Genomic DNA, 20,907 nt, shown 5'->3' on the forward strand with positions numbered 1-20,907 from the left:
TCCATCGGAAGGTTCGTATATCTCTTCCACTGGAGGGACTTTGCAGTGTTTGCAACAGATGGGGTAGAATCTGTAGGAGCACGCGTGTTTTTCGCGTGAGATCCATCATGATTAGAGTGGGATTCATCCCGAATTGCCAAATTGTTCGTTTTTTTCAGAATTATTTGAGCAAATGAGTGGCTATTGGACTAGTCTTCTCGTGTTCCAGGATTATACCATACAATCCAAACAAAACTAGACTCGGGCCTGTAATTTGGTTCGGGCCTCCAGTTTCCACAGCCCTTTCGGGTCCTTATTCAATTCATTTATTTCTGAGCCCGAAATTCTAAATCGGGCTCTTCTTTGCAGCTGGCTGCCTCTCTGTATCCCCATCACTCATTCCCTCCATTTATCCACAATCATTCACTAACATTCCAGTTCAACAAGTCTGTATCCCCCAGTCGATCTTGGGTACCGATGTCTTGTGTCAAGCCAAGTCCGGTTTGGGTAAAACCGCCGTCTTTGTCTTGTCCACTTTGCAACAATTGGAGCCTGTTCCCGGTGAGATCTCCACCTTGGTCATCTGTCACACCAGAGAATTGGCTTACCAGATCCGTAACGAGTACGCTCGTTTCTCCAAGTACATGCCTGACGTCAAGACCGATGTCTTCTACGGTGGTACTCCAATCGCTAGAGACTTGGAGAAGTTGAAGAACAAAGAGACCTGTCCTCACATTGTAGTCGCTACTCCCGGTAGATTGCACGCTCTCGTGAAGGAGAAGGGCATTCGTTTGAACAACGTCAAGTCCTTCGTCATCGATGAGTGTGACAAGGTCTTGGAGTCCTTGGACATGAGAAGAGATGTCCAAGACATCTTCAGAAACACCCCTCACCAGAAGCAAGTGATGATGTTCTCGGCCACTTTGTCCCAAGAGATCCGTCCTGTTTGTAAGAAGTTCATGCAAACCCCATTGGAGATTTACGTCGACGATGAGGCCAAGTTGACCTTGCACGGTTTGCAACAATACTACCTCAAATTGCAAGAGGCCGAGAAGAACAAGAAGTTGGCTGACTTGTTGGACTCCTTGGAGTTCAACCAGGTCATCATCTTCGTCAGATCTACCCAGAGAGCTGTTGAGTTGAACAAGTTGTTGTGTGCTTGTAACTTCCCATCCATTGCTGTCCACTCCGGTTTGAAGCAAGAGGAGAGAATCGCCAGATACAAGTCCTTTAAGGAGTTCAACAAGCGTATCTGTGTCTCCACCGATGTCTTCGGTAGAGGTATCGATATCGAGCGTATCAACTTGGCCATCAACTACGACTTGCCTGCTGAGGCCGACCAGTACTTGCACAGAGTCGGTAGAGCTGGTAGATTCGGTACCAAGGGTTTGGCCGTCTCCTTTGTCTCTTCCAAGGAGGACGAGGAAGTTTTGGAGAAGATCCAGTCTAGATTCGACGTCAAGGTCACCGAGTTCCCTGAGGAGGGTGTCGATCCATCCACCTACATGAACACCTAAAAAGTTTTGTAGCTGCTGTAACAAATAAATATATGTATGTTTTACTATGTGTGCGGCTGTTTGCTGCAACAGACCTGGTCGATGATTCTATAGACGTCGTCTAATTCCTTTCTTGGGACGGGGAACCATTCATTGTGGATATTATAATTTGCGACTTTTAGCTCCTTCGCACGGAATACGTTCCAAAATTTGGAAGTGTCAGATTCGGGAGCAGGCTTCTCAGAACAACCAGTGCAATGGATCTCCCCTCTTCCATACTTCTGTTTGAGCAAGACATGAATTCTCCTCTCTGCAATGGCGACACCTTTTGGAACATAAAAACCTTTCCGCAGGCTATCGTAGGAATCAAAATTTTGTTGCGCGCCAATTGAAAGCTTCTTGAATGCAGCCAAGAGGGAACTCTTGTCCTGGTTGTGTTTCGTCGGATAAAGACAGGCCAATTTGTGGTTGCACTTTTCTTCCCACTGCAGAATGCGCACTTCCGGAGTCTTTGTGGTCATTCCAACCTTGACAAGCAAGATCTTCAGGGATTTCATGTCTACATCAACCCACTCGTTTCTATGATTGTTCAGATTGACCAAATTGCGAGTCTGGACCCATCCTCCATGGCCAGATTTCAGAAGAAACGCCGAAAGCGTATACACATAGATGTATCCGGGCTTCAATAACTCCACACTCGGTAAAGGTTTTGCACCTTTGTTATCAGAAGCGATGGTAAGACCTCCAGTACGTACAGAAGTACCCTTTTGGCTATAGCCAGGGTTTTGGTTCTCATGGTATACGCACCATTGACCATTTGCAACCTTTTTCAAGCATCGTGTTCCTTTCCTTGTGGTACCTAGACATTGAGTAGATGACATAGATCATTGAAACCTGGAGAAGAATGGTTTGACACTACAAAACAGAACCTCAAGAAGACAAATTGAAGGATATTTTTGCGGCATTCCTGCAAAGTAGCCTCACCCCGTGAGAAGTTTGGATATGCTCATTTTTCAGTTTCTCCGACGATTTGAGAGAGACGAGACCACATCTGAGAGCACAACTCCTCTCATTAACAACCCAAATTGCAGCCAAAGAAAGTCATTCTCATCCAACAGAAAGTCTAATTCTTCGTGCCGGGAAAACGCAAATCTCACACTTTGATAAAGAGTGGGTATCTTTTTCCGAAACAGAAGTTGCGCACCCCCCGATCAAAAAGTCTATAATGAAATGCAATTCGAAACAAACCAAAAAACATACTCAAATACTTACCCTCCATCAAAATTCACAAAAACGAACATCTCATAATGTGGTCCATTTCTCACACCATGGACCTGTACAATGGCTCCTGTCAAAATAGGCTAGATAGCCTCACATATTCGACATCAAGTAACCGCCATACCATCTACAGAAGCCCATCGCCAAGAAACGGGCCAAAAAAATCTTAAAAGAACCAATCTCATCTGCAAAAGATTTGCAACAATCAACAAATTCCACCAAACGCATCTCCTATCCCACCACGGAGATAGCACCAGCGCTCGTGACATGAGCCCAGGTCACGTGAGCTTGCACTATAATTTTGCAGCCAATATTGACTCATATAAAGTCCGATCCAGCCCTGGATCCTACTCAATTCCATTTTTCTCCCCACATTTTTCATTAACCGGCCATGCCTTCCCACTTCGACACTCTTCAGTTGCACGCCGGCCAAGAGGTTGAGAAGCCTCACGGTGCCAGAGCCGCTCCAATCTATGCCACCACCTCTTATGTGTTCGACAACTCGAAGCATGGAGCTCAATTGTTCGGTTTGGAGACCCCAGGTTACATTTACTCGCGTATCATGAACCCTACCAACGACGTTTTCGAGAAGAGAATGGCTGCTTTGGAGGGTGGTGTTGCCGCCTTGGCCGTTTCCTCGGGACAAGCTGCCCAATTTCTCGCTGTGGCCGGTTTGGCCCACGCCGGCGACAACATCGTGTCCACCTCGTACTTGTATGGAGGAACTTACAACCAGTTCAAGGTTGCTTTCAAGAGATTGGGCATTGAGACCAGATTTGTCAATGGTGACGAGCCTGAGGACTTTGCCAAGTTGATCGACGCTAAGACCAAGGCCATCTACGTGGAGTCCATCGGTAACCCTAAGTACAACGTTCCAGACTTCGAGAGAATCGTCAAGATCGCCCACGACCACGGTGTTCCTCTTGTCGTCGACAACACCTTCGGCGCTGGTGGTTTCGTTGTCAACCCTATCAAGCACGGTGCAGACATTGTTGTTCACTCCGCTACTAAGTGGATCGGCGGTCACGGTACCACCATCGCCGGTGTCATCATTGACTCCGGTAACTTCCCATGGGCCAGCTACCCTGAGAAGTTCCCTCAGTTCTCCCAACCTTCTGAGGGTTACCACGGCTTGGTCATCAACGAGGCCTTGGGCAACCAAGCCTACATTGGCCACCTTAGAATTGAGTTGTTGAGAGACTTGGGTCCAGCTTTGAACCCATTCGGTGCTTTCCTCTTGCTTCAAGGTTTGGAGACCTTGTCTTTGCGTGTTGAGAGACAGTCCTACAACGCTTTGAAGCTTGCACAATACTTGGAAAACTCTCCATACGTCAGCTGGGTCTCGTACGTTGGTTTGCCTTCCCACGAGTCTCACGAGTTGGCCAAGAAGTACTTCAACGGTGCTAACTTCGGTGGTGCTTTGTGCTTCGGTGTCAAGGACACCGAGACCGTCCCTGCCGACCCATTCGAGCAGGCTGCTGCCAAGTTCGTCGACAACTTGGAGATTGCTTCCAACTTGGCCAACGTTGGTGACTCCAAGACCTTGGTCATTGCTCCATACTACACTACTCACCAGCAATTGTCTGACGAGGAGAAGCTTCAGAGTGGTGTCTCCAAGGACTTGATCAGACTTTCGATTGGTACCGAGTACATCGAGGACATCATTGCTGACTTCGAGAAGTCTTTCAAGATTGTCTACGGTGCTTAAACTGAACGATGATGACGAAGTTAGAGGACCAAGTGTCCGATGTGAATTATTGAAGGGGCAGTGCCCTGAGTATGTATTAAATAATCAATTACTTGAAGTTTATTAGAGATATTATACTCGCAGCAGTAGACAGTTATCCATCAACTTTCTGGAAATTGAAGTACAAGATACGAACTCAAAATTTGTCCAATTTCAACTTGATTTGTTCTTTACTACTATCACCGCTGCCTAACTTGTGATCGTTTATTCATGGAGAACTAAAGGAAATGTATGAGGTGATTTTTTATCATCGGAAAAGAAGAATCAAGTGTGCTCGATGAAAGATTAATCTGTTTTCTTGTGAGCTAAAGTCGCCGGGTTGGGTCTTTCGTTTTCTTCACCTTCGGCTGATATGTTCACGAGGTGTGAATATTGGAACGAAAGTTCTGTTGTCAGATATCAATCACCAAACACTCTCGATTATAAATAGAATCTAAATGCTCATCCCGTGAAGTCATGAGACAAAAAGCTATGCATAGCTCATGTGCTTTGATCGGGGTTTTTTATTGTCAGCGCTCTGGTAATTCTGCGTACATGTGGTCTATGAGACAATTGATCACCTAATTTCCGGAGCTCTAACTCGCTTTGTTCACGGTTTGACATGGAGAAAAGATCACCCGAACTTGAATTGGTGGAATCTTGTAATAGAGATAGTTTCGGGTCCTTCGCCGCAGTCGAGCTTGCCTCATCTGGATTGGTGGATGTAGATGTTGAGGAGTAGCCCTTTCGTTTAAGTATGCCGAATCTGTGTCTCGAGGGTTTTGACGTGGCCTGAGTTTCGGAAATGGACAGGGCAACCAAAACTTCAGTTTCGTCGTCAACATCCACAGGGTTAGAGCACCAAACAGGAATCATCCAGAAGAGCATCGTGAGGGCTAAAAGAATGAATATTGTTACTTGTAGGCCAAAGAACAACGGGCCGAAGGAGAGGCTCATTCCGAAGCCACCAAACAGATCCTTGACTTTATTCTTGCCGTCCACAACATTCCGGAATATAATCGCAACAGAAGTGGTGATCGAGGCTCCGGAAATTACAGAAAGGACAAGCGGAATATGGACCAACCATTTCGAGACAGAAGACAAGTCGGACGCTCCTTGGCGATAGCTGTACACGAAAAGAGTAGCAAAGATCAACAAAGGAAGGATTGCCAAATTGAGATTATTGACAATACTGAAAACTCGAAGATCACGAGCCCTTCTCTCATTTTGGGCGGTATTGTCGTATGCAGCCAGAGCCGAGTAGTCAAGCACGATTCCGAACCCCACCGAGGCAAGGAGGTCGTTGAAGTCAAATGCACCAAAATGAGCATAATCTTCACACAGATAGGTGACGTTGATATGAGGCAGGGTTGGATTATCGTAATTCGTGTCGTATCTATACGTGCAGTAAGACTTGAACCCCAACAAAAGATACTGCGGCGCCAATTCGGCCTGCTGTTTTGCGTAGTTGTTCATAACTATAATGGTAGAGTCCGGAATGTAGGGATCGAAATAGTATGGGATATCAGCGTTGGGATTATCCAAGAACACAGTTCCATCAAACCCACGAAGAAGCTTCACCAAACCGTTGATCATATCCAAATGGTCGCAATTGAGTTGCGCAAAGTAGCCATTTAAAGGGTCATTCTTGACGATGGCCAATGCAATCAATAGTATGAACGAGATGACTGGAAAGCCTAGACGTACTATCTGTAGAATTCTTTGGTGAATCGATAGGTGTCTGAAGGGATTATGTAGGTTTTTCACAACAGCGAGCATTTTGCAACTACCAAGTGATTGTGCAACCAGAAGGTGGGGTGTGTGGAGAATATTTAGACCGTTGGGGTGACTAAGTGGTAGTATGTACGATAAGGATGGCCTATGTAATATCTGAGGAGAGAGTGGTAGATGTGTAGTGTGGAGATGGGGAGAGAAATGAGGAGGAATATTTCATGATATCTGGAAATCTACGAGTTTTTACGCCAATTTCTATTTCTGCGTTCCATTTTGGATTTCCGTTGAGAATTCAATTGAGCTTTCGTTGGAACTTCGTGATGGAGCGATGCGAACTGTGAGAAATCACAATTTGAGACTTTTCATTTTGAGAAATGTAGTGAAGAAAAAATGAAGGAGATTATTAAATTTGTGTCTGGTGACGATTCGAATACTACCCATATTCTCCTCTCTAACTCCTAACTCCCTTGTCTAATGGACGCTTCCGTATTCAATACGGATTTTTTTCTGAATTGCAATGTTTTTTCGATCGGGGTTTATAACTCCACAACCAATCTGTCCAATAGTTGCAATGGCTCAATGAATGGTGGACAATTCGGTTCCATTTCACAGCAGTCTACCTCATTATCGAGGCTATGGCTCACCCGCAAATACCCGGAGCCGCTTACACCAACGGTACTGTCATCCTGCGCAATTCGCTAACAGCATGGAGTGATGTTTGGCTGCAACTAATTAATTTTGAATTAAGCTTAATCATCAGATACGAATCGTGCAGGTAGGAGGCCATCGGATCTGTGCTACTGAAAAATGATGAACCTGATCTGGGGAGTAATTGACCAAAATGAACGGCGAAATTATTCAATTCATTTTCAATTGTATTGATGGTAATCGAATCCGAAGTTTCCATTCGTCAATTGTCTTTCCACGGCCAAAAAAGATGAGCTTCTGCCCTTCCGTGTCCTGCAGCCGTGCGGCCCTCTCCATTATTGAAACTGAATCGGCTATTAAAACCGATGAGTTTGCTTCACACGTGCTAAAATTCAATTTAGTTGAAAATGGTAATCGTCAATTCCCCTCTTGAATAAGTGCTCGTATAAAAGGATCCGAACATCCCTGCGGCTTCTATTTCATCTCAAAACCAAAATTTGCAGCCAATGACTCCATTAGCACTCTTGTCACTTGCATCCCTGGCGGCTGCATTGTCGTTACCATTCAGTCTTGGCATCGATACTAAGCAAACAAATATCAGACACCTCGACTACAACGTGCAATCTTGCGCCTGTGCACCTGAGGCCAGATACTTTACCTGTGAAAGTCCTATGAAGGTTGCCAACACAAGCTGCTGTTATGAGGATTATGGTATCATAATGCAGACCCAATTCTGGGATTTTGACACCAAATACTTGGCGCAGATCAAGGGCAAGTCTAACGCTACCTTTGAGCTTGGATGCCAGGAAGGTATTGATGAGTACGAAGAAGAAAACGAAGAAGACTTTGAGGGCTATCTCCATTCTTACGGAAAGGGTTCGGTTAACACCAGCGAAGTGTTCACCATCCATGGACTCTGGAACGACTTGTGTAACGGAAGCTACAATCTGTACTGTAACATGGACTTAGTGATTCCAGACAGCACCAACCTCACCGGACTCATTTCGAAGACGTTCGAGCGCCCAGACTTGTACAAAGCTATGACCAAGTACTGGATCAATTCCGGCGGCTCAAATGTTCTTGGCGACTCTTTGTCTCTCTGGCAACACGAGTACAACAAGCACGGAACCTGTTTCAACACCATGCAGCCCAAGTGTTTTGTGGGTCCATACAACAAGTTCCAGGCTGCTCTTGCCTACTATCAAAAAGTTCTTGAGGTGTGGAACACCTTGCCAACCTACAAGTTTTTGAAAGCTGCTGGAATCACACCTTCTGTTGAGAAGCCATACGCATTGTCAGACATCGAGCAGGCATTGAAGGTCTCCCATGACAACAAAAAGGTATATATTGGCTGTCGTAACGGCACCATCAACGAGATTTGGTACTACTACCAGGTCAGAGGTAGTGCTTTGACCGGAGACTACGTTGCAAGAGATTCGTTGACCAACTCTCTGTGTCCAAAGTACGTTTGGTATCTTCCAAAATAGGCAAAGAACTAGGGAGATTCCGTATCTTTAGAGCTTGTTCAAAAATTTATACCTTTAATGCTTTTTTGTAATCAAGTGTAGATCAAAGGCCAAGATTCAGAGATACTAAATCATAAAAACTATCAACTTTTTTGTTTCATTTACAAAAGCTGAGACTGCAGAAGTTTTCAGATCATCTTCTGTACACAAGTTCACTTCAATGATACCCAAGGAAGTGTCACTTTACGACAATGACTGGTGATACCAGACCACAGAGGATACACTCTTCGAAAATAAGGAATAGAAGAATTGTATTAGAATATCTTCTCCGTATCACAATTTGTACGCTTATTTACTAAATATAGTGACCCTTGAATGATCTTTAAGTAGGGCTCATACACATAAATGACACACAACTTACTACACAACATCACGATTACTATCTTCATTTTTTTACTATACGCGTCAAATCAATCGAATCGCACAGTCTTCCTTAGTTGGACACACCAATAACACCACAAGCGGCTCTGCCACCAGCGTTACCAGTCTTCAAAGAGTCGGCGTGGCCACCCTTACCCAAGTCATCGGTGGCATCGTGAACAACCACAGATCTACCAACGACAGAGTGCTCACCAAACAAGGTGATCAAAGTGTCCTGCTTGGTGCCCTTGGCAACACCGTTGGAGTCGGTAGCGATGTTTCCCAAGTCTCCGACGTGTCTGTCGTCATCCTCAGGAGCACCGTGGTTCTTGCCCTGTGGGTTGAAGTGAGGACCAGCGGAGGTACAACCGTTGGTGTTGTCACCGAACTGGTGGATGTGGAAACCTCTCAAGGCGTTGGCACCGTTACCGGTGATTTCCCACGAGATGGTGGTTGGAGCGGACTCGTTTTCCTGGGTGAAGGTAACGACACCGTTGACGTTTTGGTCGCCTCTGAGAACTGCAACTACAACGTTAGTAACTATTGGTAGCACTAGACAACTGAAACAGAATCCATCGACAGAAACAACTGACAGAAACAATTGACAGAAGCAATTGACAGGAAACAGAAACAATTGCCCGATTGGGAATGGCTGCAAATAGATTTAACTTCTTCTTTTTGTTCCTGTTCCTAATCGAGCAACTAAAATGGATGAATCGAGGAAAGAAAAATGCTCACCCGAGTGGTTAAAATAGAACTGGCTGCAAAATCCTGGCGATTGGAATCAATTGCGTGCCGGAATACAACTGCCCACTCCACTACATCCATTTCTAAATTGTTTGAGTTGGTGCGTTTACATACCTGCTTTAACCATGATAAATTGTTAGTTGGGGTGAATGGACGGACGAAGATGGAGGCTTTTTATAGGAGATTAGTCAGGACCGGGGTTGTTATCTGCAGGTGGGTTGCCGTAGTGTGAAGCCACAGTTATTTAATTAGGTGAGCGGGGCCGACATTTATTAGGGAGATTTTAGATTGCGTAGGGGAGTAAGTGAGAGAGAAATCGATGGGTTTTTTGGTTTTTTTTTTTTGAATTTGTAAGTTTTTCTCTTGAAAGCTCCTTTACTATTTCTTGTTTTTTCAATTGTCCTTTTGTCCCTGTTTCTGCTTGGGTATTGACTTTATGACTCATCTAGGTGGAATGGATCTATAAAATACTGCTGATTAATAAATTCATGATTTGGGGGCTGGATTTATTTGATTTGGTGAGTCTGAGATGAACTGCGAAATCGCCATGTGGATAGCATCAGTTAGTGAATGTGCCGAGGCTTGAACCGGAAATTACAGGTCCTCCGAATTCTCCAGCAGAGATACTCTCTATCTGCTGAAAATTCAATGGATGACACACAAGAACGTTTTGGATTATAGATTTATGGACTTTGGTAAAGAGTAACGTCACTTGTCCAATATTTATAGGATGCTAACAAGACTCATGGCTTGTTGTATCTATACAGATGAAGTGTTCTTTTGTTCTTGTCAATCTTATAAAAATTTTGGTCTTTGATCAATTTTATCATTTTTCCGATTCAAACTCTAGATCGGGAGTAATGGAGAATACCGCCTAATCAAATTCCCGGTGTCAAGGACTACTGGGGTATCTACAGAAATATCACGAAGGTATTGTTAAAATCAATTCAGTTTAAGATCAACACGGCGAAATGATGTCATTCGATTGCTTTTCATTCAAAAAGTTAGACTGGTGTGCCAAGAGAAAGCTATGGAAAAGTTCAGTATAAAACTCCAATTGCCCACCATTGGCCCAAACGCAAAATGTCAAAAACCTGAAATCTAATAAAAGACACAATTTGCACTTCTATCAGAAAATCACTCTGTCAATATCCTACCTTCTCTCTGTTTGCTCTCCCATTCCAATTGCAGAAAGACGGTTCAAGCCAAATCTCAAATTCTCAATCGCAAATCAAGCAAAAGCTTCCAAAGCATCAAATTCCAAAATATCACCATATTTTCTTAATCGTTCCGGCAAATTTGTCCCCCCTCTACCTTATCAACCCCACTCATTATCTACCCCAATGCTCATCGCTGGGACCTCATAATATATGCCATGACGGCGCCAAAAAAAGCTCTCAAACCTGTCGCACCGGTCCCAATCTCATTGGTGGAAGGGGCTCTTGACCACTCGCATTTCTCTGCGTCTTCACACATCACGGACGTTCTCGTTGGGGAGTATCATAACATATCAGGCGATGGCCTTTCGGCTTCCTACATCGCATGGTCGATCCGGATTGTAGTAGATGATGCTATGCATTCTCTGATTCTAATATACAAGCGGTACAGAGATTTGGAGGAGTTGCGGCGGAAATTGGCCAAGGCGTTCTCGAATGAAGACATTCCAGAACTACCGCCAAAAGATAACTTGAGTGTTCAAAGAATCTGCGGACTGGATCTGTGGCTAGAACATAGAAGAAAGGGCTTGCAGTGGTTTCTTACGAATGTGCTCTTGAATCCTAAATTCCAGCACCACGAGATCATTACTGATTTCGTTTTGGGCTGATTCTAATCGACTGTTGTGGATTCACTTGTTCTTCTCAAATCAGTCAATCATAGGAAAGTTGGATTTCTTTTGGAGGCTACAGTACCGCGGTATTTTGTGTATTGAGCTTACATAAGGGTATCGTGGTTGTTCGAGCAACTGTTGTGTCACCACTGGTGGCTTCGCGGGTGCCCAAGGCGAAGCTATTACAGGAATGAGTCAATTTGTTGTGTTTGTTCGAGAAATCACTTTTTGATGCATTGTATCTCCTTCATTGACTGTCTGCTCCTTTCTCTGTGAAGAAGGTTATTTGATGGAATCAACATGATGATAGATAGTCTTGATCTGCACTAACAATAATGCCCTTTTCGGAGATCTGATTTTTGAGCAGTAACATTATGTTCTTTAGGACAAATATTATTTCGGATTGCCTGAACTAGCTCTTCTATGCCTTTGTTGTGACCATGGATTTGATTAAGTTCTTCTCTGTGGAATGTGGCCAGGACCCACTTTCCTAACTAGCAAAGACGTATGAGAGTGATTTTAAATCCTCTTCGACGTAAGGAGTTATAAATGCACAAGAGACCGATATTCGGATTCAACTCATGACATTGAAGACTCGTGAAGACTGATCCAATACGTTGCAGTTAGTCGACCCTCTACAAGTATAGTCCCAAACTTCCGTATAATAATTTTAATTAAATAATTAGAGCTAGTTCTTGTACAGAAACTAATGATCTACCAAAAGATTGCAATGACTTAACTCACCCATGCCTTTTACAAAAGACTGAGTCGAGCGGCTATGAATGTTGTACAGCCCACATTTCTCACATAAACGACCTTCGAATCCCTAAGTTGTGCGCTCACAACACCTATCGCGCTGGGATTGCCCAAATGCTGATTGAATAGAGCAGAGGTCACAAATCCAACCAAAGAGTCGTGTGAAGACTCGTTTGCACGAGAATAAATGCGAGCATTATTCTTAATCGTTCCTCTCTTTGTGGGCAAAAGAGCTATTTGAATGACCGGAAGAGCGGGAAATTTAGAAATGTCAGGCTTGAAAGAGCCTTCAACGAACGCTTTATGTATAGCGTTCCCAGCATTGAAAGAAGCTACCGGGATATGTACATCGTTCGGACGACGAAGAGAATGAATTACGAGCATTAAGTCTTTGGAGTTGCGCACAACTCGGTTGTGCTCTCCATTAAATTCTCCGAAATTGAAGGTCTTGTCCAGCAGGCTACCAAGAAGCATTTGGCCAAAAATCCATTTTTGCAAAGACCACCAATCACAACCGGATGAGATTAAATCCTCTGTCTTCTCGTGACATGATTTCTTACTGCTTGGAAGTTTATCGCGGGCAATCTGAATAGAGGTTGAGTTTAGTTGATGTTCCTGGTAGCCTGCAACAGTGAATGGAAAGTCATGTGGATAATGTGCACGCATGGCCTCGGTGTCAAGTTGGTGCATCTGGCGATATCCAACAGATTGGAACCGGTTCAGAGTGGTTTCTTGAAGTCTCATCCAAAGAGGCTGTATGAAAAACCAGGGCATGATGATGCACCAGGCGCCCGAACGCAACTTGTAGATGAGAGCTGGTGTCAACTTGGATTGTTTTTTAGAACCTGTTTTGCGGGCAGCCTTCCATGCGTGCATATTCTCGTAAGCCTCGGATCTCTTCTCTGACACTAATAGCGCCTCAGAGGCATCGTGGTCGACTGTCGAAGACATTTCCACAAGGAGTTGTTTGAATTTTGATTCGGTTTTGCTACTAGAGGTTTTGTGCCCAGTATCGAAAGGTACATGCGCAGCTCCAGTCAGTAGGCTCGGGTCTCTCACGAAACAAGCTATGACCGTTCCGACTGGTACCAAGTTGGAGTCAAAATGTTTGCCATACTCAAGAAGGGTGCCCAGGCTGCCTTCGCTTGTTTGACCACATGCGATCTTAGCAAGGTAGTTGAGAGCAGCCGGTCCCCGAAGCTCAATGCTACCAAGGGCATAGCGACAATCGTCTACTTCAACTCCTTTTTGCTGCTGAGCCCACTCCAATATGGCTTCAAAACAACGCACATAGTCGGCAGGATGGAGTCTTATCAAGAGCGAATTTTGGCGTGGTTCGAAAAACCCAGAGACAAGAGCCGCCTGCTTTTCGTCTAGGTAAAGCCAGTCATTGTAAGCTTTCTCTCCGCCCAAAATATCACTGGGAATGGTTTTGTTGTATACTGTAAATGTGTTGATGGCTGTTTTAGCAGTTTCAAGGTCAGGACATCGAATCACAAGAGAGCCATAATAAGATGTGTCGCAACCTACCGCATACTCTCCGGAAGCCCGAGTCACAGCTCGGAAGCACTTTTGATTGGGGGAGAGGGGCATATGCCATCCCCATCTTTTGAACATATGAAATCTTTTGGCATGCCAGATGTGATTTGGCGTCCAGGCAAACTTTCTCTGACGATTGCCATACTTGACACCAATGCGTGGAGCGCACAATTTGTTCGTAGAAATATTATCATAAGCTCCATTTGTATTATTAAGTCTGTTCTTTGTCTCCTTCTGGGCGAGGTTCAACTGTCTATTCAAATCACTGATTCTCTCCTTGATGGTCCCCTCAGAAGACGAGATCGGAGCCTTCAAGCGACGCAATTTCCACGCGATCTGAAGAAGCTTCTTTCTCGTTTTCAAATAATGCAATTGTCTTCCTGTGCGCCGCTTCTTGGAGACTTTCGATAATCCTGAAGAATTCATCTCATGAAGCGCACGCTTACGCAATCGAGGCGGGATTCGTTTGACATTATGAGAGGCGGTTCTACGACGTAATGTACGAGGTAGACTTTGAAAAATACGGGTGGAGGCTGCATTCCGAGTGTTGTGCTGAGATACCTCGAACGATCGGATCTCGAATTCACGGGATGTGATGTACTCAGAGGTATTTAGAATACCATTGCGTAAACTGGGGTCCGCATTCTCTGCGCGAATGGTTCTACTGTTATATAGTTTTGCTTTTTTTGTAGCCTGTGGCTGCTCTTTCGAGGGGGCCATTAGTAGTTAAGTATGTATTCGATGAGCATCGCAGTGGAATGGGAGATCAATTGGGGATGGAGCTGGAACTACAGTGAAGAATTGTGATTTGCTATTAAACGATCGATAGGATATTTAGGCATGGTTTTTTGTTTTACTTTTCGCGTTTTGAAGTCATTAATTGTGCGTAAGTTCGGTTTTGTCCGATGGGTAGTTTCTAGTGGATATAGCTGGAAGCACATTTTATGATTTTATTCTGTATGGGACTCGCCGATTATAATTGGACCGCCGACTCAAATTCGATTGCGTATACATTTACGAATTACCGTAATGCTTCTATTTGAATCCCAACTATCCGTGTTTGCTTCATCGGTGTGGATTCCACAATTAGTAATAAGACACACTGTAGAGGGTAGGCAAATGTGTGTGCTCCTTCTGCCATTCGGTCAAGATCTTCATCATTTCGTCCTCGAGAATAATTGGATATCCATCCTCGTCTATTAGCGCCTCGCCGGCCTCCTGTTTCCTCTTCGAATAGTCGTGGATCAGACGAACCAATTTGACAATACCCTTGCCTCCAATCTTCGCATTTTCATTGTCATCTTTGATGTCTACGTTGATGATATGCACGGCTTGTCTAACGTCTAGCAGCTCTGCCTCCTCAGACTTGTTATTCATTCTCTGCAATAAATCCTCAAGCACAGAGTCAAAGCATCTCTCTTCACAAGTGATCACCAAATCGAATTTACCAGCGCCTGCATTGTTGTGCCATTTCTCAGGCGCTTTCTTGACTTTTTTGTTCCGTAGAAGCATCGAGATCAAGCCCTGGGCCTCATACATTTTCCGATGCTCCAGCGATATCAAATCCTGATATATATCCTCATAGGGCGTTCCAAATGGGTAAACATTGGGTTTGTCAGCCGATGGCCCAGGAAGTTTGACGGAAGATCCTGTTCCAAACGATCTGGGCGAAAAGCCAGCTTCTAGAAGCTGTTTATGAGCCTCCATGGATCTGTTGTTGTTGGCTGCACACACGGTACATAGTCTTAAATCGTCCAATCCCATTTTGTTGGAGTATCTAGAAAGAACTGGTGATTGATACTGCCGAGTTTATGTGGGGAAAATACGAAGGTAGATATGGAAAACCTGGATTTTTAATTCGAATCCTTGGGTAATTGTTTCTTAAATTTTATTTGAATGCTGCGATTGAGATTTTTCACGGTCATGATTGTTAATTTCGTCTATGATTCTGTGTTTGAGTTCGATAGCATGCTAGTTCGGGTATGAGGGTATGAAGATTGTGAACAAACATTTGAAGACTAGTTCAAATATTATTAATATTGTCTTGTTTTTGTTCTATTTGATTTTTCGTGATGTCTATCGCATGTATGGGGCTATATGATACACATATTCAGGACTAGAGCCATCAATTATAGTTGAATCCGAATAAAAATTCGTGAAAGAATAGAGTAAACTCACAATATTAGTAATTGAGTTTTATAAAAGAAAAAAAGCCAGATTCGAGCGTGCTGTGATAAAATGTCTAAAATTTCCGCCTATACGCACTGTGGCATATCGGTGTGCACATCAGTCTAAAAAGTCAGCCTTACTCGCTGATCGCAGGTTCGAGTCTTGTCAGAATCCTCTAAAAACGCTTTGTTTTATGAAATGATTCTATAAGTATTGCAATTTTATTGTTTGTTAGATGCTATTTATAATTTTTTAGTTAGTACTAGCGGTAACAAACACACATTTTTACTCAATTGTACCTGAGACGAGTTAAAATCGAAATTGATCTCTCGATCGAAAGCTGATCTCATATTTTGGACGCAAGAATAGTTGTTATACATTTATCTATTTCTCACAATCCTTTCATTCATTCATTAATCGTTCAAGTACCTCCAAACCGCATGTGCTCTGAAGACCAGAAGTTCAGTAAATCTTCTAATCAACAAAATACAAGAGATACCAAAATTATTGTGATTTCGAGATATTTCATTATTCTTTGATTTACGAACATGGTGGAGTTTTAAGTGGGCGAGTTGCAGTGGTCTCTTCTATTGCCATTTACCTCCGAGAAGGCTTCGGCGGACAGAAAAACCACAGTTTACAAGCAAATGTTTGACATTTTCCCTCCTTTTCGTTTACGATGACTCTAGAAAGGTTGAGTTTCCAGTCTAGATGTTCCACTTAAAAAGGGCCCAATGAACAGTTCTTCAACAATACACAAAAAAAATACCTCCCGAAGCCTGATACTTCAAACATGTTTTTCTGGTGCTTTTAGCTCCTCCTCCAAAAAAAAGTCACTATTGCTAGTAGTATTCGTAGTGAGCACGTTGCCCCTCTATACTCACACAGCCCATACCCAAAGACCTAAAACCTCAACAAATAAGATTTCCAAACATTAATTTCAATCATGGATAATCAATTCACCTATATATTGACATACATTTCCCTCCTTGAGCGAATTCAATTTAAACTTTCTATGAGCCTTCAATACACCAACAAAGACATAACTAAACGTCACAAGAACCATCAGTTTCACAACAAAAATCACTCCAAAATAAACTCAAAACCCCATTAAAAAAATTCCCTTCCAAAGTTTCGTCAAAATACCCCATCGCCACAAACCCACCCTCACCATATTATTTTCCCATCCACTATCACTTATCTGTGCGACTCCCAATTTCCACTTCCAACTACTACCACCAACACTATCCCTCTTCTCCCACCACCACAATGGAAGGCCTCTTCTTCAACGTCGACTACGGATACATCGAGGGTGTTGTTCGTGGCTACCGCAATGGTCTTTTGACCGGAAACCAGTACGCCAACTTGACCCAGTGTGATACTCTCCAGGATTTGAAATTGCAACTTTCGGCCACCGATTACGGAAACTTTTTGGCCTCGTACGCCGGCCCATTGTCGACCTCCGTCATCCAGGACCGCCTCTCCAAGAAAATGTACGCAGAGTTCCAGTACTTGCGCAGCCAGAGTCTGGGCAAGTTGACCAAGTTCTTGGACTACGTATGCTATGGCTACATGATCGATAACGTATCTTTGATGATCACCGGAACATTGCACGACCGTGACTGTGCGGAAATTTTGCCCAAGTGCCACCCATTGGGCTGGTTTGAGACCTTGCCCACGTTGTCCATTGCTACAGATATCGAGTCCTTGTACAGCACTGTGTTGGTGGACACGCCGTTGGCTCCATTCTTCAAGGACTGCCTTACCGTAGATGACTTGGATGACCTCAACATTGAGATTATTCGTAACAGATTGTACAAGAACTATTTGGAGGCATTCAAGGAGTTCATCCAGAAAGAGTTTGATGGACCTGACTTGGAGATCATGACCCGCTTGTTGGACTTCGAGGCCGACAAGCGTGTCATCAACATCGCGCTCAACTCTTTGAACAACCCGGACTTGTCGCCGGAAGACAAGACATCCTTGTTCCCACAGTTTGGCCGCTTGTACCCAGTGTACCACAAGGACTTGGCCCTGGCAGAGGATGTGGAACAGATCAAGTACATTGTAGAGTCCATTGGTGAGTACCTGGAGCTTTTCAGCGATGGACACGACGCCAATGGCGGCTCGAAGAACATCGAGGACTGGTTCTATTTGTTGGAGATGCAATACAACAAGAACGCCTTCACCCAGCAATTCACCTTATCTGCGGTCTGGGCCTGGTTGCGCTCCAAGGAGCAGGAGGTCAGAAACATCACTTGGATAGCCGAGTGTATCGCCCAGAACCAGAAAAACAGAATCAACAACTACATCTCTGTGTACTAGACATCATCTCGTGCGCGTATCTACTCAATTAATCAAATACATGAATAAGAATAATTTTTGCTCTTTATCTACTTTCAAACCCCTTGCTTCTTCTTTTTGTCGCTCTTCCATTCTTAAATTGACTATAGCCTCTCCATCTTTCGTACTTCATCTCGACTCAAGGTAAAATCGATTATACAACATAAGGACATAAGTTTTCGGCCAATAAGATACCAAAATATCATCTTGCGGTGTAATTGCGTAATATTCCAACTCTGGTTTCCCAATGTCACATCTCTTTGTCCCGTCTCTGCCTTCTTCCGTTCCCACATCTCAACTCCAACGCGGCCTGTTCGCCGCTTCAACGACACATGTAGCACACTTAGCCGAGATGTTCAATGCTTTGGCAGCTATTGATCGATATGCGCTCATTACAATAGGCGCAGATGGTATTTCGGTGTTCACGGAACACAACCATATCCTCAATGCACTTGCTAATTTCGAAGCCACGTTGTTTTCGACATATAAGTTTGATTTCTCCTCTCAATCGAGCGTTTTGTTGGGTGTAGATATACTTCTATTGAGCGAGCTGTTTGCGGCAGCAGCTTCCACTGTAGTTCCTAAAGCCAAATCGACGTCCGGAGGCCCTGCCCAGCAGCCGCTCGTGGAATCTGTGGTTTGCTATTTGAAATACGAGGACGAAGGTAGCCCGCTTATTGTAGAATTCGAGGATCAACTCATAGTGGAACGGTTGGAGTTCAGTACCTTCAATCTAGACCTAGAGAACCCTTACTCTAGAGAGGCCGAACTGGAAGACTTGGGCGGGCTCATAGTCAATTCGGCCATGCTACAATTTGCAGTTATTATAAAAAGTGATATTTTCCATAACTTGCTTCAAGATATACAGGTTCTAGATACCGAGGAATTATACATGTTCGTGAGCAATGTGGACGACGAAGACCTGCTAAACTTCGTCTCCAAAAGTGTCTTGGGTTACTCGAAGCTAATATATCCAAACGCAAAGTCGTCTTTACAGAAGTTAGAGGTCTACTCTGAGTCTATGGAGCAGATCGCATCGAGTGTGGTGTCCGTGCTAAATTTCCAAGTATTTGTCAAGATCCTTCGGGCTGTGAAACAATCCGTGAAGTGCAAATTAATAAAAGATTCCGAGGGAGTCATTTCGGTGCAACTTTTGTGTAAAAATGTCAACTGTGCTGGATACCCTGGTACCATGGTCACATTCAATATGTTGGAGAAAACCACAATGCCAACAGAGGCTACTGCGGCTGAAATTGCTCGGGCCTTCGATGAGGGTGCATGTGAGTATATCAAAGAATATACTGTTCTGAGCGGAGGAGCAGCGCCAAAACCGCAGCTCGCGATCGCCGATGTTCCAAATCCATCTGCACCTGGTCTATCTTATGCATCGTTCAAAAAGGGTGATGACCAGGCCACAGAAACAAAACGGAACGAAGTACAGCCCAATTCTGAGAGTAGTTCTGGCTCTGGTGGGTCTCTCTTTCAACTCTTCTTCTAGGCACTTACAAGTATGTGACCTTCATAGCCATCAGAAGAGTTTCCCTAAGTTTGTCGCGCAAGCTGATTTTTTTGATGCTAGTCACTCTTAGAATGATGGCCAAGAGTATGGCTACTGCTGCTAGCACTGGAGAATATTTCTGCAAATAAGTACGAGTGAGTTGGTATACTTGCATAACCTTTTGTTTAAGCTGCACAGCAGAAAGAGAGACTGAGTCGTGGCTAGAAGATTCATAGTCGGACTTCTCTGCCTTCTCAGTTTCCTGCCGGATTTGCTTGAGGGACTTGTACTTGAGGGACTTTTCCTCTCTTTCCTTCCGTAAACGTTCTCTCTCTTGTTCGGCCAATTTCTCCTCGCGAAGTTGACGCTCTTTCTTTTTCTGCTCCCCTAGTTTCTTCTCTTGCTTTGCTATTTTTTCTGCCTCTTCCAAACGCGCAAGAGCATCAGTTCTGTCCAAGTAAGGGTTTGTCTCAATCACATCACGAGCTTTCCGCCACTGTTCAGATTCTGGAAGCACATTAAAGACATACATATCCACAAGTCTTTTCATGTACACATCATCTAATTTGCTCTCGAAATCGATCTGAAGGTAGACGTGCTCAAACTGTTGCGCTACGAAACCCGGGTGGTCTACCAAAAGATCCCTACAGGTATAGTAAACCAAAAGTAACAGATACAAAACATTCAGTGGTATGTCCTGTACTGAATCAAAAGCAGTCAAAAGCTCTTTCATTACACGCTCCTCAACTAGTTCTGCCACCAATCTCTGTTTGTCTTTCTTTAGCAAAATAGCTCCTTGAGACTCCCTGGGAGTGAGCACAAGTCCAAGCTGCGTCAAGTATAACACAACAATCTTCACAAAAAGTTCCTCTTCGAGATATCCCTTGTTAAAACTGTTGTAAGCCAGATCTGAAGCCTTCTTGATAAGCGGAAAGGACCGCTCAAACTCCTTGTTCATGAACAATTTGAGGGCAAGCTTGTAGTCTGCGGCTAGAATTGATTCGGGAGCAGACGACTCCATTTTCGTTTTTGTTTGAATGGTAAAAATAAGGCAGTATTGGAGAAACAGAGAATAAATCTGGGGTTGAAATGTGGAGTGCCGAGGGTAGTGTGATAAGAGAAGTCGAAATGAAATAAAAAAAACAAAAAATGGAAAGAGTTTGGGAATTTGAAAAATGACGGATTTGTTGAAATTAGTATATGTTTGTGTTTAAGAATTTTTTGTTTCTCTTCAAATATGCGTGAACACTGGCTTCATGGGTTTCACCAATTGAAGAGAG

The 20,907-nt window shown here is 43.9% G+C and overlaps 11 protein-coding genes across 11 annotated transcripts; 6 read left to right on the forward strand and 5 right to left on the reverse strand.

Moving 5' to 3' along the window:
- Positions 1-623: 623 nt before the first annotated feature.
- PUMCH_003977 (uncharacterized protein) lies at positions 624-1,496 on the forward strand (the record flags this gene model as incomplete). Its single annotated transcript, XM_063022930.1, has 1 exon — positions 624-1,496. One exon carries the CDS (start codon positions 624-626, stop codon positions 1,494-1,496), a length of 873 nt encoding a protein of 290 aa, XP_062879000.1.
- Positions 1,497-1,540: 44 nt separating this feature from the next.
- Positions 1,541-2,356, reverse strand: PUMCH_003978 (uncharacterized protein; the record flags this gene model as incomplete). Its single annotated transcript, XM_063022931.1, has 1 exon — positions 1,541-2,356. One exon carries the CDS (start codon positions 2,354-2,356, stop codon positions 1,541-1,543), a length of 816 nt encoding a protein of 271 aa, XP_062879001.1.
- Positions 2,357-3,144: 788 nt separating this feature from the next.
- On the forward strand, positions 3,145-4,461 carry PUMCH_003979 (uncharacterized protein; the record flags this gene model as incomplete). The annotated part of the gene is made up of 1 exon (XM_063022932.1): positions 3,145-4,461. The coding sequence occupies one exon, from the start codon at positions 3,145-3,147 to the stop codon at positions 4,459-4,461; it is 1,317 nt and encodes a 438-aa protein (XP_062879002.1).
- Positions 4,462-4,980: 519 nt separating this feature from the next.
- Positions 4,981-6,258, reverse strand: PUMCH_003980 (uncharacterized protein; the record flags this gene model as incomplete). The annotated part of the gene is made up of 1 exon (XM_063022933.1): positions 4,981-6,258. One exon carries the CDS (start codon positions 6,256-6,258, stop codon positions 4,981-4,983), a length of 1,278 nt encoding a protein of 425 aa, XP_062879003.1.
- Positions 6,259-7,367: 1,109 nt separating this feature from the next.
- Positions 7,368-8,348, forward strand: PUMCH_003981 (uncharacterized protein; the record flags this gene model as incomplete). The annotated part of the gene is made up of 1 exon (XM_063022934.1): positions 7,368-8,348. The coding sequence occupies one exon, from the start codon at positions 7,368-7,370 to the stop codon at positions 8,346-8,348; it is 981 nt and encodes a 326-aa protein (XP_062879004.1).
- A 2,521-nt stretch (positions 8,349-10,869) lies between these two features.
- Positions 10,870-11,319, forward strand: PUMCH_003982 (uncharacterized protein; the record flags this gene model as incomplete). The annotated part of the gene is made up of 1 exon (XM_063022935.1): positions 10,870-11,319. One exon carries the CDS (start codon positions 10,870-10,872, stop codon positions 11,317-11,319), a length of 450 nt encoding a protein of 149 aa, XP_062879005.1.
- Positions 11,320-12,075: 756 nt separating this feature from the next.
- Positions 12,076-14,337, reverse strand: PUMCH_003983 (uncharacterized protein; the record flags this gene model as incomplete). Its single annotated transcript, XM_063022936.1, has 1 exon — positions 12,076-14,337. The coding sequence occupies one exon, from the start codon at positions 14,335-14,337 to the stop codon at positions 12,076-12,078; it is 2,262 nt and encodes a 753-aa protein (XP_062879006.1).
- A 366-nt stretch (positions 14,338-14,703) lies between these two features.
- Positions 14,704-15,381, reverse strand: PUMCH_003984 (uncharacterized protein; the record flags this gene model as incomplete). Its single annotated transcript, XM_063022937.1, has 1 exon — positions 14,704-15,381. The coding sequence occupies one exon, from the start codon at positions 15,379-15,381 to the stop codon at positions 14,704-14,706; it is 678 nt and encodes a 225-aa protein (XP_062879007.1).
- Positions 15,382-17,055: 1,674 nt separating this feature from the next.
- On the forward strand, positions 17,056-18,111 carry PUMCH_003985 (uncharacterized protein; the record flags this gene model as incomplete). Its single annotated transcript, XM_063022938.1, has 1 exon — positions 17,056-18,111. One exon carries the CDS (start codon positions 17,056-17,058, stop codon positions 18,109-18,111), a length of 1,056 nt encoding a protein of 351 aa, XP_062879008.1.
- A 265-nt stretch (positions 18,112-18,376) lies between these two features.
- PUMCH_003986 (uncharacterized protein) lies at positions 18,377-19,627 on the forward strand (the record flags this gene model as incomplete). The annotated part of the gene is made up of 1 exon (XM_063022939.1): positions 18,377-19,627. One exon carries the CDS (start codon positions 18,377-18,379, stop codon positions 19,625-19,627), a length of 1,251 nt encoding a protein of 416 aa, XP_062879009.1.
- A 4-nt stretch (positions 19,628-19,631) lies between these two features.
- PUMCH_003987 (uncharacterized protein) lies at positions 19,632-20,648 on the reverse strand (the record flags this gene model as incomplete). Its single annotated transcript, XM_063022940.1, has 1 exon — positions 19,632-20,648. One exon carries the CDS (start codon positions 20,646-20,648, stop codon positions 19,632-19,634), a length of 1,017 nt encoding a protein of 338 aa, XP_062879010.1.
- Positions 20,649-20,907: the final 259 nt, after the last annotated feature.

The sequence above is a fragment of the Australozyma saopauloensis genome, chromosome 5 (assembly GCF_035610405.1).
Source record: "Australozyma saopauloensis chromosome 5, complete sequence".
Taxonomy (NCBI): domain Eukaryota; kingdom Fungi; phylum Ascomycota; class Pichiomycetes; order Serinales; family Metschnikowiaceae; genus Australozyma; species Australozyma saopauloensis.